This window comes from Anabrus simplex, chromosome 2 (assembly GCF_040414725.1).
Source record: "Anabrus simplex isolate iqAnaSimp1 chromosome 2, ASM4041472v1, whole genome shotgun sequence".
NCBI classification, from domain to species: domain Eukaryota; kingdom Metazoa; phylum Arthropoda; class Insecta; order Orthoptera; family Tettigoniidae; genus Anabrus; species Anabrus simplex.
This window is the reverse complement of record NC_090266.1, coordinates 387982535-388009306: the sequence shown is the minus strand read 5'-3', so window position 1 is coordinate 388009306 and position 26772 is coordinate 387982535. Positions and strand designations below refer to the sequence as shown.

Here is a 26772-nt window from a genome sequence, read left to right as displayed (position 1 = left end):
TGGCTGGACTCGAACTCAAGTCGTCGCGGTTCGGAGACAAGTACGATGACCACTCTTCATCTATTGCAATATTATTATTATTATTATTATTATTATTATTATTATTATTATTATTATTATTATTATTATTATTATTATTATTATTATTATTATTATTATTTATAGCTCATTTCACAAGAAACATAAGTAGGCACAATAAATCTATGAAGAGAGTGGAATTTTATCATTTGTATACAAATATAAAGCGATAACATAAATTGTATTGTACTGTCCTCGGGGGGAAAATACAGCCCTTTTTTTACCTAGCGTATGTTTCTTCACAACTTCTGCAGTTGGCAACATTGCCAGCAGATTGGTTGATGTTTTGAAGTGAGAATGTCGACGGAGGAGGCTTGTAAAATTCCTGACAGTCCTCAAAATTCTTGCAACATGAGTGACAGCTGCGATTCCGAGACTGAGAATGAGCAGGTTGATTGCAAATTTGATTATGTGTTAAACGATCATTCAATTGACGCATTCCAGGAAGAACTGCAATATCTACCTGATGTTGCTTCATACATTAATGATTTAGAAAACTGTATCAGACACCAGCAGCAGAGGATAAAATCGCTGTCCCGAAAGCTACGAACATACGTAAGTGCTACCTGTGTAAACTGGTTATCTTCCCGAAATTATTTTTTTGTCTCTAAATTACCTCTGTCGTTCTCCATGATGATACTCTCCATCTGAAAGATCGCAAACGCCATCCTTCCTAAGATTGATTTCATACAGACTTTTCAACTTTGCGTGTCTGTGAATTTACTTTTGCTTATCGACTTCTTTGAAATAAATACATTCCAGTCCGTTTATCTCAAAGCAAAATTCAGAAAATCATTTAGGCTACCTTGGTGAAAGAATATTATTTATTTCGAATCAGTTTTGCATGGTTTGTCTCCTATTAAGACATCAGTAAAAAATAAGTCACTTTCGTACGGGATGCACACAAAACCTTCAACATCTTGCGATAATTTGTTATTGATTGTTTATTTTCTTTAGTTTCTAAGCGGTAACTCATTATTACACCTACCATGTGAGAGTGAATATAATATGGGCTTTTCAGTTGGCCAGCTTAAGATTTTGTTTGTTAGATACTGATAAAACATAAAACTCATAAAATTACTTATTTAGATAACTTACAAAGGACTGAAATTAAAGACTTACAAGGATGTGGTCGGTAAAATGAATAACATATAGGCCTAAATGCCAAATGCTTGGTAGGCCTTATAGAAAAACATGCGGTGTTTTAAAGGCTGTTCACCGTCATCTTATGCTGAGGAGATTAAAAAGGAGGGTGAGATAATTTATCCGTCAAGCAATTCTCCTCGCACTCAGAGGAATTAATTCTAATGACATTAATTATTGGCCTAAAATAAATAATTACAAATCTTCATTGCCTAGTTGTACTTCCTCTTAAAACAATAATCACCACCACCATCTCAGCATTCATTTGTCAATTTCTTTATTGTGGCGTTCATTGATACTTTACGAAGTCTTCTGTAGGTTTAGAATTGTTGTAATGTGTTTACTTACCTATTTTAGTTTGAGGTTATTAAGTTTTGCATAAACTTTCTCCTTGTGGCAGTCCAGATTATCTGCAAAGTAGTTGATCCTTTCAAGTAAATAATAAAAGTAAGTTATAACTGCATTTATTTAAGTGTTCCACTCTAAATATGATTGTAGGCCTAGGCCTACACGATTCTGTCAATGAGATAGTCATCAGTCATCCTAGTAACACTGAAAACTGTGGATTCAACACTAATTTTCATCATTTTAGACTTTTTCTTTCTCACCCATTCTCAACCCCCTTGCTGACAGATGCTGAACTTTTGGACATATGTTTTAACTCTTCTCAACTCCCATGCTGATGGAGGCTTAACTGAGACTTAAGGGCATCTGGAGAGTCACTATTTCTCTCAACGAACCCAAAAACTATGGATTTGACACTTATAATAGTCGTTTAAAAAAAATTATTTTTACATTTTAAAACCCTCCTCATCCTATCCAAAGGGGTGTCTTATCCCCAGTTTCTTTCCAGTTAGTAGCCTAAGTCATATGCGTACCAAGTATGGTTAAGAGGTATACTGGAACATGCACACATACATCCATAATTTCGGTCATTGTGGACATATTTTTTCATCCTTCCTCAACGTCCTTGCTGAACAATGACTTAAATAACTTCCAGAGTGTTACAGTTCATCTCAGTGATCCCAAAAACTCTGGAGTTAACACTAATAGTAGTTGTTTTAGGTTATTTTTATATTTCACCTTTTCTCCTTGGGTTGCTAGGGGAGTCTTACCCCACAATCACTTTTCCAGATAGTGAGTCATATGTGTACAAAGTTTGCTTGAGAGCTATGCTGGAACACGCAAACATTCATCCGTAATCTGTCATTTTGGACATTTTATTTTTAATCCCTTCTCATCCCCCATACCAATGGGGGCTGAATTTGAACATAAACGACATCTGGAGTGTCACTAATCAGTTCAGTGGCCCCAAAAACTATGGATTCTACATTAATATTGTTCGTTTTCTATTTCTTAAATTTTTATTTTCCCCCTTTCCACTCCCGCCCGTAGGGTTGCTAGGGCTGTCTTACCCCCACAGTGTATTTTCCAGAGAGTAAGTCATATATGTACCAAGTTCGGTTGTGAGCTATGCTGAAACTACATACACAGGCTACGTCAATCTCGTTCATTTTGGACATACCTTTTTTTACCTCTTCTAACTCCCATTCCAACTGGGGCAGCACTTTGACTTAACCCGCCAGTGCACGGGTCACAAAAAGTTACACGAGTAAACGGGTTGGGTCTCGCAGACCCATCATCATATTTCTTTTTTATAGTATGCTAATATATTTTTATCTTCAGTATTCATTCCCTCCTATTCCGATAACATTATAAACACATTGTTGTCACAAAACCCTTGATGATTAACACTTAGTTAACATTTTACAAAGCAATTCTCTAAGCACTGCAAATTTATACTCAATATTTTATTTGATCACAAAATTCAGAAATTATCAAGTCAAAATTTATGATATCGTCATAACCTAATTTTAACGATCCAGAATGTTCACTGGAACATTCACTTTTCATCTTTACATTCACTGCACACAAATACGGAGAGTTCAAGATACATTATCTATCGGCACAAACAGCACGAGTAGCGGGTCTTTTCTGACTACAGTATGCACGACGTCCTTTTTATTTTCTGTATTTTCACGTCCTGCTTCTGCCGTCAACCCAGATATCCATCTTGCAGTATCGCGAATGCTCTTAGGAAGATATCTTGAGACAGCTCTTTCTCTTATTTGTTCTTCAGTTAGAAGAAACGAGAGTTTCTTCAAAAAAATTATTCTGTTACTTGCGTCTGGAGAGTTAGGGTTGTTGGCTCTGAATATTAAATATGCGTTAAAGCCTGTAATATTCAGCAACGCATAGAAGACCACCATTGTCCAACGTCTGGTGTTTCGAGCCGTCCTTTCCTCTGCACAGCCTACATCACCCTTAGCTGAATTTCAGAATGTGACTATTATAGGCTTCCTCTTTCCTTCTATACTTTCCTCAGTTTTATCATCGCTGTGCATCGACGAGAGGAAAACCACAGTAAATGTCATCATATGATAATGGTTCCTCTAATAATGCGGCAACTCGTTCCATATCACATGGATTGCTGACATCATAACACTCCTTTTCCTTAGACCTACGAAGAAACGAACTCATTAGCCCAGATTAACCCATTTTCAGTCTTACCTCTGTACTTAAAACCCAAGGAACTAAGGTGAAAGACAGCCAGGCTAGCTAAACCACGGATTTGGACAAGACGCTAAGATATAATCACACCCTATAATCTTCTTTATGTACACGGTTAACATAGAAAGCTAAAATGCTTATGATAAAAAAACTTACACGACTGCACGGGTTGGGTCTCACAGGCCCACAGAGCACTTTAACTTACCACTGCTCACGTACTAAAGCAATCACTTCCATGTTCGTCTGCAGGAATACTACACCGGTGATAGAATGAAGGAAGTATGCAGCTATCACCGTCTATCAGAAAATGTTGGAAATACCAGCGCATGGGTCTCACAGACCCAACCCGTGCATTGGCAGGTTAAACGACATCCATAGTTTCACTGTTCATTGAAAAACATCCCGCAATGTACAATTATAGGCTGAATGAATATGCAAGTAGGACATCACAGAAAAAGCATGGAATTTGTTCCTACTGGAGCACTACGGGGTTCTCACAGCCTATGGCACAGTCATCCAGGGCTCCTTCCGTCATTCCCCACGACTGTATTGAGTGCTTGAATAAAATTATGCCACAGTGTTGTAAGTAATGTATTGGAGCATATATGAAATGTTTCATACATACATCATTATAGACCATTATGCCTTTTGGCGTTCAGTCTGTAAGCCTCTGCGAATTTACTAAACGTTGCTACAATCCTCTATTTGCAACTAGTGCTGTGGCGTCATTTAGTTCTAAACCTCTTATCTTTAAATCGTTAGAAACTGAGTCTAACCATCGCTGCCTTTATCTCCCTATATTTTTCTCACCCTCCATTCGCCTCACATGACGCCACCACCGAAGCCGGTTTATGCGTACAGCTTCATCCATCAAGTTTGTTCCTAACTCGGGTTTATCTCATTTTGAGTACCCTCCTGCCATTGTTCCCACCCATTTGCACCAGCAATCATTCTCGCTACTTTCATGTCTGTTTCTTCTAACTTATGAATAAGATATCCTGAATCCACTCAGCTTTCGCTACCGTAAAGCAGAGTTGGTCTGAAAACAGACCTATGTAAAGGTAGTTTCGACCAGGAGCTGACTTTCTTCTTACAGAATATTGTTGATCGCAACTGCAAGCTCACTGCATTAGCTTTACTACAACTTGATTCAATCTCGCTTACTATATTACCATCCTGGGAGAACACACAACCTAAATACTTGAAATACTCTACCTCTTCCAGCTTTGTATCACCAATATGTCATTCCGTTCTGTTGAATTTCTTACTTACTTACATCAATTTAGGCTTCGAAAGGCTAATTTTCATACCATACTCATTGCACCTACTTTTAAAGTTCCAAGATATTAGACTGCAGGCTTTCGACACAATCTGCCATTAAGACCAAGTCGTCAGCATAGGCCAGACTGCTTGCTACATTTCCACCTAACTGAATCCCTCCCTGCCACTTTATACCTTTCAGCAGATGATCCATGTAAACTACGAACAGCAAAGGTGAAATATTACAGCCTTGTCTAACCCCTATAAGTACCCTGAACGTAGAACTCATTCTACCATCAATTCTCATACTGAAAATCTGATCCTGACAGCCCCTCTGTGGTCTGAAACCACACTGGTTTTCATCCAACTTCTTCTCAACCACTGATAGCACCCACCCTTCCAAGATGCCAGTGAATACTTTGCTTGGTATACTAATCAATGAGATACCTCGATAGTTGTTGCAATCCTTCCTGTTCCCTTGCTTATAGGTAGGTACAATTACTGCTTTTGTCCATTCTTAAGGTACCTTACCAACACTCCATGCTAATCTTACTACTCTCTGAAGCCATTTCATACCTGCCTTCCCACTATACTTGAAGGGTCGGGGGAAGAAAGCCAGGTAAGTCACTTTTTCTCAAAATTGAGATATTGTTACAGTCTGCTTCAGAGTGATCATGCGCATCTATTGAGAGGTCAGAAATGGAAAAAAAGCAGGCGAGTTAGGAGAAATAAGCGCTCAAAATTTCGCTGTAAGGGGAAAGAACTAGGGAAGTCAAGCACAAAGAGGAAAGAAGCAGGCAAGTCAATGATGCCTCAGCTGGCCACGAGAGGGCAGAGCAAATATCGCCGCGCTATCTGTCTTGACTTTGTTCTCTGTGCTTCCCTCCATTTACTTGATGTGTTGTTTTTGTTCATCCACGAGGTTATGGTTGTATTGTGAGCTGTGTGTCACGAGTGTGTGTTAGCGGTTATGGCTTCCAGTGCTGATGAACCTGTAAAACATGAAGCAAAAAAACGAAAGATTACTGGACGGATGTCTGAGGTGAACAAGAAACTGAAACTTTCTACCTACGAACCTGGCCCCCCTTGTCATTGTAAACGATTTGACTGTTACAACATCACGAGTGAGGCGGACAGGAAAGAAATATTACGCCAGTTCAACAGTCTACAGTCTCACAATGAACAAAATAGGTATTTGGGAGGGTTGATTACGGTTATGCCCGTGGCGCAAAGAAGGCCGCGGAAGGATGAAGAAGTTGCTCAGTTTCGCGAAGCTAGCTATGCGTACAGACTGCGTATTGGTCGAGAGGCGTTGGCAGTTCAGGACGTTCAGGTATGTGCGAAAGCATTTTGTGCAATTCATGGCATAAGCAAAAATAAGCTCCACTATCTGCAGAAAGGTCTGAAATCACATGGATGTGCACCAGTGGATAAAAGGGGTAAGCATTCTACAAAACACAGACAACTAGATAAGGCAATTGCGACTATGATTGAGAATCACATTAAAAGTTTCAGAGGCCGTCAGAGTCACTACAGCCTCAAGGACTCCAAGAAAACATACTTGCCGGAAGATTTAAACATTAAGAAAATGTTCAATCTTTTTAAAGAACTTCATCCTACCACGGCTGTGTCTTATGACACATATCGAATGATTTTCAACAGGAAATTTAATATTTCGTTTGGCCATCCTCGAACAGACACTTGTGCAGAGTGCGATGAATTCACTGCAAAAGTCAAAACTCTGAAGACGGCGAATGATCAAACACAGATTGATCGTTTAACGAAGATGAACATTCTTCATAAGAAAAAGGCTCAAGCATTTTACGACCGCAAAAGGAAAAGTAAGCTCTCGGCAAGGAAAAATAAAAAGAAGTGGCCATCTGCATAGACTTTGCCAAAAATGTATCCCTGCCACATATAGCAACCAATGACGTTTATTATAAACGACAACTGTCTATGTATTCGTTCAATATCCATGTTCTTGCAACAGGCCAATCAATTTTTTATATCTATCCAGAATGTATTGCGAAAAAAGGCCCGAATGAAGTGACCTCATTCTTGTTTCACTTAATCACACATCATGGATGAAGGCACTGAAGAACTCTCAATTTTCTGCGATTCCGCAGGTGGTCAGAATAAAAACTATACTGTCTTCCGCTTCATTCATTATGTAACACACAATCAAATTGCTGGCCTGAAGGACATCAAACTTACATTCTCCGTGCGTGGCCATTCGTACTTGGAGTGCGATAAAAATGTCGGCTTATGGAATCTAAAAGCGTTGATGGAAACACCTGAGGATTTCAAAGAAATGGTGAAAGCGTCCAGATGTAAACCATCCCCTTTCACTGTGGTCAGCGTTACCCAACAAATGGTGCTAGACTGGAAGACGATGTTGGGCTCAAAATATGGTACAAAATTCCCTTTCAAAATTCAGCCTATTAAGGTAATAGTTTCTGCATCCAGCCACAGCCGTATGCTGCAGTATCGCACGACTTACTACGGAGGAATGCAAACGGAGATTATAAGGGCACCACGACAAGGTCTACCATTGAAGGATGGGCTGTTTGAACTTCCCACTCCAGCTTATAATGGTAAGTTTAACTTTTTAAAAATCACTTGTCTCCTAAAACATCAATTTGTCGCAGTCTACTGAGATATTTCCGTTCTTTATTCTAGGTCTTCTCCCGATTTCCAAAGAATAATTCAAAGATATACAAAGTCTGATGAAGTTTTGCAGTCCTCATGCTTGCAAGTTCTTCAGTCAGCTTCCTCACAACTAGATGATGCGAGTCTGTTCCACTTGACTTACCTGTTTTTTTCCACTTCAAACGTGTACTTTGATAGGTTTTGTGGAATTGCACCATTGTGGGGACAAACACAATGCCTAGAGCTCTGATTCCATATTTTCTGAACCCTAGTAGTTTTTTTCTGGAAATTAAAATAACTTGATGTGCTGATACACTGATGTCACAACAATTTGAACATTAAAATTGCTTTTTCTCAAGTTTAAAAAATTTTGACTCCCCTGCTTTTTCCCCCTGACCCTTCACTTCACCATTTCGGGTCTAATTTCATCTATTCCTGCTGCTTTATGACAATGGAGTTTATTTACCATTCTCTCCACTTCCTCAAGCATAATTTCACCATCATTTTCCTCCTCCCCATGAGCTTGGTTGTTTTCAACACCACCAGGAAGATTTCCTTTTACGTCCAAAAGATTTTAAAAATATTCCCTCCACCTCTCCAGTGATTCACTGGGATCTATTATGAGTTCGCCTGAATTACCCAAAACACTGTTCATTTCCTTTTTCCCTCCCTAAGATTATTTGTTACTGTCCAGAAAGATTTTCCTGCTGCTTGACCAAGCCTTTTCCGGTTATTTCCAAAATATTCCCATGTGTTCTTTTCGGATTCCACAACTATTTTTTTTGTTCTGTTTCTCTCATATACGTACAATCTACGTACAGGAGCCTTTAATTATTTTTTCCTGGGGTCCAGATTGATAGTGACATTGCAATAAAAGGGGCTCTGTGTACTAATATTTGGTAAGACAGGTGCTGGTTTGAATATTTGCTGATATAGTGTATATTAGTATCAATTAGCAGTGTACCTCTATGCATTTTTTGAATTTCAAGCAGTACATTCACATAGAAACAAAATTTTATATTAACGATATGTTAAATTCAAAGACAGTATGCACGTCGGAAATATATAACTCACCCACCCAACTGTATGTCTTGTTTTGCAAAACCTTTTCGAAGTCTGGGATGTACAAATTTTTTTTTGCTATACGTCGCATTGACACAGATATGTCTTACGGCGACGATGGGAAAGGAAAGGCCTAGGAATTGAAGGAAGCGGCCGTGGCCTTAATTAAGGTACAGCCCCGGCATTTGCCTGGTGTGAAAATGGGATACCACAGAAAACCACCTTCAGGGCTGCCGACAGTAGGGCTCGATGATAAAGATGTTGATTCCCATAGGGAATCTGAAATATTTTTCCTGAATGAGTAAATTTATTATACCAATATAAATGGTCCGTTATTGGACATTATAAATTTTCCAGCTAACTCATTCTTGGTTGCCAGCGTTTCGCCCTCGTGTGCTAGGGTGGGCTCATCAGTTGGCACCTAGCACACCTACCAATACGCTGGCTAGTGCATACCATGGAGGCCACTGTGTAGGCTAACTGGAGCCAACGGCAGTGCCAATGCACTAAGAGACTTTGTCTCATCATCAAAAATTGATGCCTGCTTGGCCATCAGATGATAAAGATGTTGATTCCCATAGGGAATCTGAAATATTTGTCCTGAATGAGTAAATTTATAATACCAATATAAATGGTCCGTTATTGGACATTATAAATTTTCCAGCTAACTCATTCTTGTTTGCCAGCGTTTTGCCCTCGTGTGCTAGGGTGGGCTCATCAGTTGGCACCTAGCACACCTACCAATACGCTGGCTAGTGCATACTGTGGAGGCCACTGCGTAGGCTAACTGTCTCTTAGTGCATTGGCACTGCCAGTGGCTCCAGTTAGCCTACGCAGTGGCCTCCACGGTATGCACTAGCCAGCGTATTGGTAGGTGTGCTAGGTGCCAACTGATGAGCCCACCCTAGCACACGAGGGCGAAACGCTGGCAAACAAGAATGAGTTAGCTGGAAAATTTATAATGTCCAATAACGGACCATTTATATTGGTATTATAAATTTACTCATTGAGGACAAATATTTCAGATTCCCTATGGGAATCAACATCTTTATCACCTGATGGCCAAGCAGGCATCAATTTTTGATGATAAGACAAAGTCTCTTAGTGCATTGGCAATGCCGGTGGCTCCAGTTAGCCTACGCAGTGGCCTCCACGGTATGCACTAGCCAGCGTATTGGTAGGTGTGCTAGGTGCCAACTGATGAGCCCACCCTAGCACATGAGGGCGAAACGCTGGCAACCAAGAATGAGTTAGCTGGAAAATTTATAATGTCCAATAACGGACCATTTATATTGGTATTATTAGTAGGGCTCGAACCAACTATCTCCTGATTTCTGGATACTGGCCGCAGTTAAGCGACTGCAACTATCGAGCTCGGTGTACTATGTTCTAGCAATGGTTAATCAGTCTCTTAGGCAGGGGTAGAAGAAAATAGAAAAAATTCAGTAGCCAGCCCCTTTTGACCAGGAGCCAGCACATTTTTCGCAAATATACATTACTAGCAAATGTACCCGTGCTTCGCTACGGCATCTACATTGTATTCGAATATCGAAGTAAATACTGTACATACAGTAAATAAGATTGTTTTAAAATGGCATGTCTCTTAACGTTATCTGAGAAACAGCATAGGGAGGTTCCCAATACGGTGTTTCCAATGTAAAGTGCTTGTTACGGATTTGTGATGATAACGGCAGGCGCACTTGCCTACTGCCATTCACAATCTTGTTGGGAAGTTTTCATTATAACTGCAGGCCCCATCGCCTACTGCGCGGTCACAATCGATTTGGGAGTTTTCGTTACAATGGCAGGCCCCCTTTCCTACTTCCAGACAGATTACAGTTTTCATTAGAATGTTTGGCATCTTCCCTACTACAGGCCCCTTTTCCTACAGCCAGCCAGCTTACTACCAGCCACACAAAGTTGGTGAGTTTCCATCAAAATAACAGGCCATTATGCCTGATACTAGTCACTTTTTTTTTTTTTTTTGCTAGGGGCTTTACGTCGCACCGACACAGATAGGTCTTATGGCGACGATGGGATAGGAAAGGCCTAGGAGTTGGAAGGAAGCGGCCGTGGCCTTAATTAAGGTACAGCCCCAGCATTTGCCTGGTGTGAAAATGGGAAACCACGGAAAACCATCTTCAGGGCTGCCGATAGTGGGATTCGAACCTACTATCTCCCGGATGCAAGCTCACAGCCGCGCACGGCCAACTCGCCCGGTCAGTCACATTTTAGATGGATACATTTGTTTATAAGGGCGGGTACCCTTACCTACAGCCAAACACAATCGGGTAGGGGACTTTTAAACAACAATGCATGCTCCCTTGCCTTCTGCAAGTCAAATCGAGAAGTGAATTATTCACTTCAATGGTAGGCCTTCCTTACTAATGCCAGTTACACGTGTGTTGGAGAAGGACCCCATTCCTACTGCCAGTCAAAGTCGGTGTGGGGATTACTGATTACAATAGCAGACACGCCCTTTCTCGATTGCTACAAGACGACATCAGTGAATATATATATAGATCGACATGCGATGTGTTACGATATGTCCACATGAAAGGATACTTGTTTGACGGTTTACAACGATATCTCCCATGACCGCTAGGCAGTTCCCGTGCAGAACTGAAACGTCCAGTTCCAAGGTACGAAGGGCAATTACAGAATTCAAGACTCTGCCAAAAGCACAGAAAATGTTTATTGCACATATTAGAATGTATGAGCTACAGAAAAAAAAAAAAAAAAAACGTGAAACACCACACGACTTGTTACTTTGTAAAGCAATGGGAAAGTACATGTAAGGCAACTCCGGATTTCAAAAAGTAAATTTTCAAAACCGAATTTGAAAATTCAGGCGCCAGGTAAAAATTTTCAGGCGCCATGGCGACTGGGCGCCCGGCATTTTTCGACCCCTGCTCTTAGGTATTCATTAGTTATTCTGGATATGAAAATGTTTTTCACAAACTTCATGTTGGAAATGATACTTGCCTACATATATGTTGACCTCAGTATTCTCGGCTCATATTTCGAGATCTTGTGCAATTTAGAGTATGAATCTTTATTAAGAGAAAGCCAAAACAACACATCAACTTCTCCCTTCAGTTGATATAAAAATATCTGACAACTGCAACAAATCTTCTTTAAAAGATAAACGAGATTTGAGAAAATTTATCATTTCCTGCTCCAAGTCTTGAATAAAGAGATTTTAGTTAGCTTGTGGGTTACTGTAGTCACGTCCTAGTTTGTGAACCATGGGCGACGGCTGAGTGGCCTAGTAAGTGATCCTGTGAATCCGGATACCAGTTGCTATGGAATGGGAGTGGGCATCTCGGACATATTCTGAGTCATGGCCCTCTTTGTGCTCAGACGGCTAGGACTATATAATCCACCGGTGGTCCCTAACTCGTTAGAGGAGAGATCACTTGGACTATGTGGAAGTAGGGTAGCATCCTGCTTCATGAATTTTCCGAGCTCAGAACATTTTAAGCAAGCCTTGGACCTATGGGAGTAACGGAGTCCCACTCCCATTTGACAGGGGAGCGACTCCTTGGAAACAACTTGGCGAACAAAATTGAATTCGATGGGGAGCTATCAGTATTAATGAGGCTTATGAAAGAAAGAAAGAATGGCTGAGTCAGCAAAGAGGATGCATCTGGATGTGCTAGGAGTATGTGATATTCGGGTAAGGGGAGATAACAAGGAAGTGATACGAGATTATAAATTGTACTTCACGGGTGTTAGAAAAGGAAGGGCAGAGTATGGGGTAGGGCTGATTATCAGGAATACCAGTGCTCGCAACATAGTTTCTGTTAGGCACGTAAATGAGCGAATGACGGAGGTAGCTTTGGCAGTTGGAGGAATTAGGACGAGAATTGTTTCAGTGTATTCACCATGTGAGGGTGCAGACGAGGATGAAGTTGAAAGGTTTTATCAAGATTCAAGATACCCGTCTCCCTTAATCTCAAAAACCATAGATTAGGGAGAGGGTATTATTTATTGTAATCGTTTCATAATTTCATAATTTGTGATACATGCAGTATACAAAATTAGGAGGAGTAACTTTAAATAACTATTGTGAATTGTGTTAATAATTGGTACATGCGATGAATGTTCATATAAAGCAGGTGCTTAGGGATCGAACAGAGAAAGAATAATATAAACTGAATGTTGGAGTTACGTTCATATATAGCATTATGGCAGAAAAAAAAACCAAAACATCTATTTATAGTGATATCTTTTCAGATTATCAAAGATAATATTGCCTTTGCAGGCTGTTAAGAAAAGAGAGAAAACGGAAATTATTACTCGACAATACATGAAGCTAGTAGAACTACTGTAACAAGGTAGTTCCATGCTATCCCTTAAGCCTATGTACCTAATGGCTCTAGACTTCAACGGAGTTATATTGTCTAGGTTACCTTAGGCACAATTCGGTTCCTGGCTGACATATATCACATCCTTTCCTTCCTTCAGTTTCCTGCACCACCTTCCCGTAATAATGTTAAATAATTTTGCAATTCTATCTGGATGCATCCATTCTCTGTTCAATAACTTTACAATTGTATACAACTGATTTTCATTCTCAATTTTCTTTACCTCCTCCTCGTCTATTAATTTTTCTCGTATTTCCTTTGTCATAGGGCAATCTTTTATAAGGTGTGCCCATCCCATCTCTTCAGAGCATATTAAACATTTATTTTCGTCCCTGTTCCTTCTATATGCTTTATTTTTATGTATCCCCATTAACCACGATATTATACCCCTCATTCTCTTTTTTGTTATAAACTCTACATTTTTTCTCATTCTCTCATTTATAATACAAAATTCTTCTAATGACCTCTCACTTCTACATTGTGCATCAATGCCTTGTTTTTCAATATCCTTAATTCTTAGAACTATTTTTTTAATATATTTTCCACTTCTCTATACATTCTTTTTCCCAATAATATCCCATTCCAATCGTTTCCAAAATATTCCGTACCCCATCCACCCAGTATCCTTGGTTCTGATGTTTCATTTGGTGTTGATATGCTATCTGTAAAATTTCTCCCCCTTCTCGCAACTTCATTCTCAACCAATACTTTATTATCCTTTTAATCATGTCCACTCGCAGACTTATATCTTTGCACATCATTCTCACTCCACAATTAGCTGTACAGCTGGGTAGACCCATAATTATTTTCCCAAATCTCCTCGTAATTGTATCAAGTGAATCAACCCTTCCTTCAACTCCCCAAATTTCTGCTCCGTACAACACTCTAGATTTAACTACTGCATTAAAAACATTTTTATACACTCTGTAGTCTGTGTTGGGCATCTTCTTCTCCAGTATGCTAATGGCTGACAGTGCACTCATGCCTTTTAGCTTTGATCTTTTTATTTGCTCTGACCATTTTCCATTTCCACTTAAAATCATACCCAAGTATTCTACTTTCTTGACAACTTCTAACCTCGTCTCGCCCATCCACCATTTTTCATTCTTTGATAATTTATGTCCTTTTTTGCACACCATTACGTTGGTTTTCTGTACATTGATCTTTAAATTCCATTCTTGACAGTAATTTACCACCACATTCATACTACCCTGCATACTATTGGGTGTCAAAGTGAGCAGAAGGATGTCGTCAGCAAAAATGAGGCCCTGAATATCCCGGTTCTCAAGACTTGGGTAAACCGCTGCCTCGAAACCTTTCGATTGAAAGATATAATTTATAGAGAGTAGAAACAGTACTGGTGACAACTTACAACCCTGTTTTAGTCCTACATTGGAGAATATTTCTCCAAATACTACGCCCTCCTTAATTTTGATTGCGCACCTTACTTCTGAATATATATTTTCAACCGCTGTTATCATCTTCTGGGACACCCCTATCCCTCTCATCTTGGCCACGACTGCCCCTCTGCTCACAGAATCAAATGCTTTCTCCAAATTAATAGTAGTAATGTATACTTTTCCTCCTTTGTTTTTTACATACTTATCTATTATTGTTTTCACTACAAAAATATTATCTGTTGTCCTCATCCTTTCTCTAAAACCTGCTTGCAGCCTCTCCAGAATCAATTCCCCCTCTGCCCACATCATTATCCTTTTTGCTAACACACCTGTATATATTTTACTTAATGTATCTAGCAACGTTATACCCCTATATTTGTTAGGGTTATTTTTATCTCCCTTCTTCTTATAGATTGGGCAGATCTCTCCCTCTTGCCAAGATTTTGGGAACTCACCTCCTTCAAATATTCTGTTGAATAGTTTCGCCATACTTTCTAGGATCTCCTTATTCTGCGCCAGCTGCTTCCAAAATTTGTTAGTAATACCCGAAATCGCTCCTGATTTGCCTTTCCTGGCTTTCCCTAGTACCTTCCTTATTTCTTCTTTCGATATTTCCTTGTCTAATGCCGGCACAGTACACCCTAGCCCTACCGATATACCGGTTTCGTTTAATCTCGGTCTCCACATATCTTCAGCCTCTAATAGTTTCTTATAGTGCTCCACCCAGATAGCCTGACTTATTACCGTCTGCCGTGGCAGCTTCCGCATTCCACAAATCCCCTTAATTGTACTCCATACTTTTCTACTATCATTCTGTTTTGCATTGCTATTTAATTCGACAACTCTGCTCCTGCCATTCGGACTTCGTTGCATACAGTAATTCCCTATATTCTCTTCTCAAGTTACAGAATCCCATCCTATGGTTTTCTCCCCCATGCTTTCGTAACTCCTTCAATGCTTTCATCACTTCATACTTTTTATGCCTGCATTCGTCATTGTACCAGCCTTTTCCTATTATATTCCGCCCCTCCTTTATCCTCATCTTCTCCCCTGCCATCTTTACAGAATTTTCAATTATTTTAACTGCTGTACTCGTTTGGTTAATCTCGATCATTGAATCTATTCCAGCTTTCACTATCTGTCCTATTTCTCCATCATAATAATTCGTAAACTCGTTTTTTAGCTCCTCTCTCCACCTATATTTAGTGACTATCGTTTCTTTGTATTTTATCATATTACTTGTTGGTGTCTTACCCTCTCTAACTTTTACTCTGACAATAATTGGAAGATGATGTGACTCACCCCATTCCTTAACCTCCATACTTTTAATCACAGGCAACGCATTCCTGGAGCATAACGCCAAGTCTATGCTACTACCCCCTGTTTCCATTATGTATGTCAGGTTCCCTAATTCGTCGCCATGCCACCATCCATTCAAAATATATAGTTCTATCGTACCACATAGCTCTAGCAACTTTTTTCCATTTTTATTACAACCCTTATCCTGGCTCACTCTCTTTTTTACATAAACTGCTTCTGTCTCCTTGTCGTACACCGGCTTCTGGTCTGCAACCCTCGCATTGAAATCTCCCATTATTAGAATGCCTGCATCCTCAAAAATATTTTGTACTCCATTGATTTCTAGTGCCAACTCATCAAAGAAAACGCTTTTCGCAAATGGCGAGGTTTCAGGAGGGTTGTAGACAAAACCAATACATAAGACTGACTCATTCTCATCATACATCTCTATTCTGACCCACATCATTTCCTCCATTTCTGATTCTATCTGAATTATTCTAGCTTGCAAATTCTCCCTAACAATCACCATTATCCCACCCGGGTATCTGCCCCTTTCGGTTCGTCTCTCTTTTGACTTATAGTAGACTGTGAACTCTCCTATTTCTATAATAGTTTTCGGTGGAATCCAGGTTTCCACACATGCGAGAATATGCAAGCTATGTAATAACTCTTTAAAAGCTTCATTCTGTAATGTACTCCTAAGGCCTTCAATATTGATACACCCTACTCTTATCTCTAGTTATGTCTTTCTCCCCTGTCCCTCACTCTGGCTGATCTTCTTGGACCTCGTAATCCTTGTTACACCTAGATCTTCAGAGTTCTCATCTAGAGTGTTAACACCTTCTCTATCAAGGCCACCCACATTTACATTACCTTTTCTGAGCAAGAAGTCCTTGATACTCACACGTCTGCGTTTCGGTGTTGCTTCTTTCATAGAGTCCGCACTCAGCTGCCGCTGAAGGTCGCCTGGACTGCCTTCGCTATTCGTTGTCTCAGCATCTGTTACTTCCTCTCTCTGTCCTTGTCGCTTCGCTAGCTGGTTGTCACTCACTGCTCCGCATTCTGCTGGTCTTGGCTGCCTCGTACGTTCACCTTCCTCCTCGGCCAATGTACTCGCTGTATTGTACATATTCTTTAGCTGCTCTACCCCCCCAAGTTGTCGTCCAGTTGCTGTCCCCCACCACTAATTTGTTGCGCCTTATGTAGGCCCTTAATCCTTCACGTCTAGCTTTCCCTAGGTGAAACTGTAGCATTTTCTGGTTCCTGAGGGCTTCTTTTTCCATCTCCTGTTTGACCCATATGTTATCACCTTTCAACCGGCTTGTACTATGCAGAATCTGAAAGGTTTTATGAAGCATTGAATGACGTCGTCGTCGGGGTCAACAGCAAGGACAGAATAGTGCTAATGGGCAATTTCAATGCGAGAGTTGAAAAACAGAACTGAAGGATACGAAAGGGTAATTGGTAAATGTGGGGATGATATGGAAGCTAATGGGAATGGGAAGCATTTGCTGGAATTCTGTGCTAGTATGGGTTTAGCAGTTATGAATACATTCTTCAAGCATAAGGCTATTCACTGCTACACATGGGAGGCTAGGGGTATCTGATCCATAATAGGCTATATCTCAGTTGACTTCGAATTCAGGAAGTCTGTTAGGAATGTATGAGTTTTCTGGGGATTTTTCAAGGATACAGACCACTATCTGATCTGTAGTGAACTAAGTATCTCTAGGCATATGATGGAGAAAGTGAAATCTCTTGCAAATGAATAAGGGTAGAAAATCTCAACGAGAAAATTAGACAGCAGTACATGGATATGATCAGTAAGAAGTTTCGAACAGTAGGCAGTAAGCAGGTTCAGGATATACAGAGAGAATGGGTGGCATACAGGGATGCTGTAGTAGAAACAGCAAGGGAATGCCTAGGAACAACTGTGTGTAAAGATGAGAAAAAGCGAGCATCTTGGTGGAATGATGAAGTGAGAGGAGCTTGTAAACGTAAAAAGAAGGCTTATCAGAAATGGCTCCAAATGAGGGCTATTCGGACAGGGAATTCTACGTAGATGAAAGAAACAGAGCAAAACAAATAGTTGTTGAATCCGAAAAGAACACATGGGAATGTTTTGGAAATAACCGGGAAAGGCTTGGTCAAGCAGCAGGAAAATCTTTCTGGACAGTAAGAAAGAATCTTAGGAAGGGAGGGAAAAAGGAAATGAACAGTGTTTTGGGTAATTCAGGTGAACTTACAATAGATCCCAGTGAATCACTGGAGAGGTGGGGGGAATATTTTGAACATCTTTCGGACGTAAAAGGAAATCTTCCTGGTGGTGTTGAAAACAACCAAGCTCATGGGGAGGAGGAAAATGATGATGGTGAAATTATGCTTGAGGAAGTGGCAAGTATGATCTTCAAAATTCCAAGATCAGTTCTGCAATCATGGACACTAGAAACTAATTCTACATTCCAAACTGAGGGGAGGAGTGGAAGGAAGTAGGTGAGAGAGAGAGAGAGAGAGAGAGTGAGTGAAAGAAAGAGAGAACAACCCACTTTCTCCCACACCTTTACTCCAACCCATATTTTGCAGTTTTAAGCTAGTAAGATTCCTTTTACAGAGTATGCTGCGCACTACTCATAATGGCTGAGCTTTTTCATTGCTGGTTTATACTGCACGATATGTAATGTAATTTTGCAGGTTTCCCCTTTCTCTAGTAGGAAAAACAAATTAATAATATTGATTACTAGCATTTGTACCCATTCTTCGCATGGGAAATTGCAGTGGAGTACATGTTTCCTTCACGAATTTATGCAAAGTAATATGGCTTTATTCACACGTTGAATGTGACATGTTACATTTATATTTTCCTATGGATTCGCGTGGCAGTAACATGAAATATGATGAAGCTGAACAAAGTCGAGAGAGAATGAGGAGGTTTTCCGAATATATTGTCCGAAGTTGGTGAAATTCTCCATGGTACTCGGGTTGGATATTCTAACTCTGACCACTGGCGTGGCGCTCTGACGTTGATATCTCCCTCAATATCTTTCCTATTGAAAAGAGTAAAATGGCTCTTTAGTTTTTCCCATTACCCACCTTGAAGTGACATGCACGACATGTCCCACGGGACTTGGACTAAAAATCCAATCTTTCATAATAATCTGCATTACAATAAATACGTACATGGCATAAAGGAATGAATATAACATGTTCTTAAATGTTTCGTTATATACATTCTTTCGATAGCCCTAATGTTAACAAAAATATTTGAGAATGCTCTTCCTATAAATACCAACTTCATGTGATTACCATGACATCGTATGTTCCTGATGACACAATCCTGATTGAGTAGATTCCAAATACAAACTTTGGTAGAATTAAGTCCAGCACTTTTAGGAATATAGATAACCAGACAGACTGACACCAAAGGGAAAAGTTCTACCTCATGTTTCCTCGGTGTTCATTTACATTAGGTGGGGTTAATTTTCAAGCCGAGCAAAATATTATGCTTCCTCTGATATTTTCCTGTTGGGGATTCTTCAAATAACTGTAGGTCTGCGAGGGTGTCAGTCACTGGCTGCAGAGCATTAAGACCATAGAAAATAGTAATTTTCATCATCATTTAATGAGTAAGTGAAATTATATTAGCCTAGATAAAAATTATTAAAATGAAGGGGTGTTTCAAATATAGTCTACAGAATTTACATATAATCAATAGTGCAAGATAAAATTTAAAAAAAAAGAAACTCTTCTGGTCTTCCTATAAACACCTAGTCTATTCCAGTGATTTTTAAATTATATGGCTATCAAAACCTGCTCCTGAATGAGTAGACTAAATATGAGATGCATATCGTAACCTGCTCTTAGATGAGTAGACTCTAAATGTGAAGTTTGGTTGATTCTTATTCAGCCATTTACCCATGATGATGGAACAAACAAGCAGACATGAAAGCTAAAAACCATTCATACGATCTTGAGTCAACCTAAAACGGATAAGTGTATCAAAATTTGGCAAAATAAATTACATTGCAGTCAGCGGATCCCCTACAATTATATTTATAAGATAAGGTGATTTACAGAGTTCATCATCCTCTGTAAACTGAATTGTGCTGCTTATGAAAAGTGTTCTGGCCCCTCCTGATGGTTTCTGGGTCGGTCGGTTATAAACATCATCATGTTACAATTATATTTTCTTACGAGTACCCTCCTGCCATTGTTCCAGTCTGTTTGTACTTTTATGCCTTTCAGTGTTAAGTCTGCAAGCCTCTGCGAATTTACAAAATGCTGTCACAATCCTCTATTTGTAACTATCTCTGTGGTCCCCTGTAGTTCCATGCCTCTTACCGTTAAATCATTAGCAATCAAGTCTAACAATCATCTAGGTCTCCCTCTACTTCCCGTACCATCCATGGCCGAATCATTATACTCCTAGGTAACGTATCTTCCTCCATTTACCTCTCATGACCCCTTCACTGAAGCTCGTTGATGCGTTCATCTTCATCAGTAGAGGTCATTCCCAATTTAGCCTTTATCACCTCATTCGTAGTACCCTGCTGCCATTGTTCCCATCTGTTTGTACTGTTGAGGTTTTGTTTTGGTCCGTATTGACTTAAACCTATTCATCACTTCAGCCCTTAAACATTTTAAATTATTTATTTATTTCATTACCAAATAGTGTACGTTTTGTGAACATTACATGTTCTCTTTTTCAGTGGCTTAAGACCTACCAAATATTTCTTAACCTATTACCTCATATTTAACAACAATAAGACACATCCTCTGAATAACACATTAAAACGTTCATACTAAACAACTCAAAATTAAAATATTAGGTATGTCAATCAAACAAACTCTGGACTTACTATCTACTACATAAAATTCTATTAAAATAACAGACTTGTCCAGTAACTAAAACATTTAAAACTGCATATAAATCAAATTTTCTTAAAATAGGTGTCTCTTTCACTTAAAATACTAATAAAATCTCTCAACTCTTCAGTTTTCATCATAATAAATTGTTGCGGCTACTTCCGTTTAACATCACCTGCCCTGATATGTTAGCCTTTGTTCCCACTTCACTATAAAATAAAAAGTAAAGCCGGTGTTATAATCTAGAAACCAAGAACCTACTCAGATTTAATCTGAAAACTTATAAAAGACTTACTGAATAGTCTGTTTGTACATACGTAAATAAGATTGATCTTGAACCCTGATTTTTTGTAGGAACCATTCTAGTCTGATTAACATATACTTGTCACCTAAACTGGAAAACAAAAACATTAACCACCTGGTGAGTTGGCCATGCGGTTAGAGGCGCGTGGCTGTGAGCTTGCATCTGGGAGATAGTGGGTTCGAATCCCACTGTCGGCAGCCTTGAAGATGATTTTCCGTGTTTTCCCATTTTCACACCAGGCAAATGCTGGGACTTTATCTTAATTAAGGCCACGGCCGCTTCCAACTCCTAGGCCTTTCCTATCTCATCGTCGCCATAAGACCTATCTGTGTCGGTGTGACATAAAGCCACTAGCAAAAAAACATTAACGTAATCGATCCATTCTGCGGTATTAAGAAAAGAATTATATACACACAATGTCAGACTCAATGTATGGCTCTGCAAACTGATATATACCACTCTATGCTGTCTCGTGTCAACTCGTATCAGCTTGCCTCTTGATTGAAAACAAATATGAATTTGCTTCTTTGTAACGGTGGGTAAGGGGAAGGAATGTGGGTAGAGGGGAACTTGGGCGCTACCAGATGCCGCTGATTTAAATGGGGGTGAGACCGGCTCATGGATAATGACGTTACATACTAAATTAAATTTTCTTTCTTCTTCCTCATGTATTTCCTTCCCAATTTAAATAATATATTCTCATCACTCAACATCTTATTTAGAATTAATTAGCTATCTTCCTTCTGTGCTAAATAAATCCACAATTTTTTCATAATATCCATAAGTTTACCTTTTGAACTACATGCAAGACCGTCATATCTTTTTCTACATCTGTAAATGTATGGTTGTACTCCTGCATGTGTTCTCCCATGGCCGAAAATATTGTATGCCTTATCGCATTTATATGTTCTTCATATCTTATCTCTAAGCTCCTTCCCGATTGTCCATTGTATTGCCTTCTGCACTCTTGACCTATTAAGCAATATATTCTCAATTTCTGATAGTTATTAACATTTCACAACTTTTGAAATAAATTTAATTTGCATAACCAATTTATTAAGGACATTGGGTTAGCAGCCCTGAAAGGATCATTTGTAATAGTAAAAAATCATCCCAGGTGGCGGATAGGGGGGTCCTAACCGGCTTGCCGGCTGACTTGAGGGAAATAAAATACCTCGCGGACCAAACGCACTACCCCCTGCGGGTGGGGGACGGACATGTAGAATACACCCACGGTATCCCCTGCCTGTCGTAAGAGGCGACTACAAGGGGCGACCAACGGATGATTGAATTAGAACCACGAACCTACTCTTGATTCGTACCATCATGCGGGGAACACCATGGGTTGCATGTACTTACGAGTAGTATCACTAAATTGGTACGAAATAGGTTTGTGATTAGTTGCAGTAAAAAGCCTGGCCTGGTGGATTCCAGTACCTGTGCGTTGTACCCATGTGAGCAACACCGCGGGTCTGGGCGTAGCCTGGGAGTTGTACCGCTATATGAGCGGCACCGTGGGTCAGCATTACCTGTGATTGGTACCCACTATGTGAGGAACACCACGGGAATACCGGTGCCCATGACTAGTACACCAAGGTGAGGAACCTTACCGGTTTGCGTTGGCTATGAGTGGCGCCATTGTGTGAGAAACACCATAGGTCTGCGTTCCCTGTACGAATTCCAATACTTGTGAGTAGTACCATCTTGTGTGGACCACCGTGAGTCTTTGCTACTTTTGATCAGTACCCCAAAATGACAAATACCATGGTTCTACTTTACTCGCGACATGTACCATTCTGTGGGGCCTTAGACGTGAATTTAGCACCCATTCAGACATCAAGCATCATTGTGCTTTATAAATGGTCCCTTGGTCAGTAATACTCTAATTAACTCCCTTCTTTTTGAGTCTGATCCACTGTTTTTGTTTGTTTGTTTTTGTTTTTGTTTTTTTGTAGGGTTCATGTCCATCCATTCATTCTTCATGACATATTTAAATTTTATTTTGGTCAGTGGATGAATTTGAATTTTTTATTTAATTTTGTACCATTAGGGGCCGATGACCTCGATGTTAGGCCCCTTTAAACAACAAGCATCATCAGCATCATCACTTGTAGGCCTATTCTACACCTCTTTATTGTGTTCACCATGATGGGTAATGATCTTCTTCTACTGGAATAATCAGAGAACAATCCCCGAGCGACACACTGGCAAATCTCCAGTGAAGTCAATGGTATTTCTGAATTTTGGCTAATATCCTTGCAAAGTTTGAGAGGGACACTGCCCATGAATTATTCTCTAATGTCTATCAGATAAAGGATAAGTTGAAGGTAGTACTTAATTTTTGCCTTGTGGTCAATTTCATAACTTAATTTTTTCTGTTATACTTGTTATAAATTACTTAGTGAGCATGAGAGGACAGGGATAACTGAATCAGGGGAACCCTGCATGCACCTAATCCCAAGTGGTGTTATGAAATTGGACATTAGTTACATTGGCTTATTGTCCATCCACTTGAGGAAAGATATACCATTACTAGCCAGAAAGTGATTATCCCCTCTCTTCATAACTTAGTCCTTTAGGAAGTTTTTTGGCATATTTTTTTCATGTTTGTGAGCACTTTTAGAGGCGCACGGCTGTGAGCTTGCATCCGGAAGATAGTGGGTTTGAATCCCACTGTCGGCAACCCTGAAGATGGTTTTCCGTGGTTTCCCATTTTCACCATCACGGCCGCTTCCTTCCAACTCCTAGGCCTTTCCTATTCCATCGTCGCCATAAGACCTATCTGTGTCGGTGGGACGTAAAGCCACTAGCAAAAAAAAATAAGAACAAGCATTCAATTTTTTCCGCAAGAATATATTAGATTAGGCAAGTTGAAGAAATTGTACTTATGTACTTCACAGTCCTGCTTCAATATCTTCACTTGGGAAGAGTTGGTCTTGTTCATCCAGGGTGACAGCATCTTCATCATCAATGGACTCAGCTTCCAGAATTGAATTACTTCTTCGTCCGTTATAAGGAACTCACAATGTATGGACATTTTCTGGAAAAGAGTAAAAAATATTTCATACATCTCTTCTGTATACTTGCTTATCAAGATTATGGTTTTAAAAAAAAACAACAGAAATTACCAGCCTTATGAGTCTACCATCAGATCTATCCCTCGGTATAGGTATATACATACAGTTCATATGTGCATGCATTACATACATCTTAAAAAGTATTTATATAAAACACTTTCCCGCCTTGTCAATACTTTACGTATTTCATTATACCTAATTCCTGTACATGTTTCGAGAGCCAGTTACTCTCTTCCTCAGTGGTGCCAAAACATCAATAATCTTTGGACTTGGTACATTGTAACAGATATACTTATCAACACAACAATTATATATAAAAATCTTGAAATTGTTAAAATATTTCTTTGTGTTTCAACTTTACTTATTTACTTACTTACTTACTTACTTACTATGTCAATTTATTACAGACTTTAAAATAGAAATTTTCAAATCATAAGTGGATATCTATTAAATTAGTCGGCTATATGCTAAAATTTTAAATCTGCTCTGCTCTTTCCAGACACAAAGAAACATTTTAGTTCTTTTTAGATGTAAATAAGGACGTAAGTTAAAAGAGCAGATTTAAAATTTTAGCATATAGTTGACTAATTTAATAGATATCCATTTATGATTTGAAAATTTCTATTTCAAAGTCTGTAATAAATTGACATTGTCCGGTCCCAAGTCCGGAATGAGAAAGGAGGAGGGTTTGCTGGTCTGGCACCCAGCTGTAAAATTGCCAACGCCGAGTGTTGGGCGGCGGGAAATAACCTGACTCCCTAAGGGGGCCAACGGCTTCGGGCGAATGAGCCCCTTTGGGTGGGGTGATGGTCCCCACAGTGGAGGAAATGCCACTGGAATCCATTATGCAACGTCTGTTCTCCAGGTTAGGGGCGGCTGCACAAGGCGTCTGTACTCCAGAGGAGCGGCCTCATTATCACCTCACTGGATCACATCCAGAGTTGTAATTCGGGACCTAGTCCCACACAGGTGACACCTTGACAGTCAACCATGGAAGGTCTTTTAAGGAATACTCCACCGGCTGAACCAAGAGTTCAGAGAAGGCAGCATTCGGATACGGTGGGCTGCCACCTGAAAGATACCGTGAAGTCGGAGGCACGGAAATACCCCAGTACTACATACACGAATGAGACAAAATCAAGAATCAAACCAAAGCAGATAACATACTTCTCTACACACAACATAAACTCACTCATGCAAACCGGTAAACTAAAAGTGATCACCGACATAATGGACCAACACAAAATTCTTATCATGGGATTACAGGAAATTAGAAACACTGACCAGGATGCCTTGGAATCTCAAGGGTACAGACTTTATAAAGGTATACCCGGGAAGAGAGTGATGAAGAATGTCCCACAATTTGGAACAGGATTTTTGGTCAGCCTTAAAATAATAAACTCAGTTCAAGAATTCAGATCACAGTCTCCACGACTCTCAACGCTCACCTTAAAGGCATCTAATAAAATCTATACTATAATAAATGCCCATGCTCCCACTAATGATAAAAACAACTCCTCAAAAGACCAGGAGGAAACAGGAGAATTTTGGGACCTATTGGACCAGACCATAGATAACATCCCCAAACACCACATAAAATTATTAATAGGCGACTTCAACGCTCAACTAGGCAGAGAAAGAAAATACCGTGACATCATCGGAAAATGGCCAGCACACAAGAAAACAAATAAAAATGGAGAGAGACTAGTTGACCTGTGTAGAAACCATAATTTAATCTCAAAATCTACATGTTTCAAGAGGAAACCTCAAAAACTCAAAACATGGAAACACCCTGACTACACTAAAGGAGAATGGCAACTGGACCACGTCTGCATGGACAAATACCACCACAAAGAGATCTATAACGTCAAAGTCCTCCGAGGAATAGACACAGGTTCAGATCACTACGTAGTTAAAATTAAAATTAAACTCACTCCCCAGAGGAGACAACAAAAGCAAGCCCTTAAAACTAAAAGAAAAATAGATCCTACCCAGCTAATCAACAACAAAAATTACCAGAAAGCAACTGAAAAAATAAAAATCACAGACAAACTTGAAGACTTAGTACACAACCTTAAACAAATTGCAGAAGACCTAGCTCCAATTAAACCACGTAAAAAACACCAATGGTGGAACAGTGAATGTGATGAAACAGTGGAGAAAAGACATCAGGCATGGCTATTACATCAGTCCCAAAAGACAGAAATATCCTATCAAAAGCTAGTAAAACAGAGAAAAGAAACTACCCAAGTCTTAAGAAGAATAAAAAGACAACATCATAAGGACACCCTGCAGTTAATTGAAGAACAGTTCAGTAAAACTAAATCAAGGGACTACTACAAAACCTTCAGAAAGCAGCTCCAAAAATATGAACCCCCGACCCTACTGATGAAGGATGAAGATGGTAAGCTGGCCCATAACAATAAAGACAATGCAGAAATTCTGGCTAAACATTTCAACAAGCTTTTAAATTGTGAGGAACCTACAGAACTCCTTCATTTGGACACCAACACCCCGATAAAAACATCACCAGAAAACATCAATCCCCCCACAATAAAGGAAGTCTACCAAGCTCTGAATAAATTAAAAAACTACAAAGCGCCAGGAGAAGATCAGACCTTTGCGGAAATCTGGAAATATGCAGGAACCTCAGCAAAAGTTGCCCTCCATCAACAACTTGTCTCTATCTGGATTAA

The 26772-nt window shown here is 39.7% G+C and overlaps 1 protein-coding gene across 2 annotated transcripts in view; it reads left to right on the top strand.

Annotated features, from left to right (window-relative positions):
- Window positions 1-367: 367 nt before the first annotated feature.
- The window catches only part of LOC136864160 (angiogenic factor with G patch and FHA domains 1), a 663154-nt gene continuing 636749 nt past the window's right edge, over window positions 368-26772 (top strand). For both annotated transcript variants that reach the window (XM_067140807.2, XM_067140808.2), the window contains exon 1: window positions 368-633. In XM_067140807.2, coding sequence (XP_066996908.2) covers window positions 376-633 — 258 coding nt within the window. In that variant the 5' untranslated portion in view covers window positions 368-375. The remainder of the gene's footprint in view (window positions 634-26772) is intronic.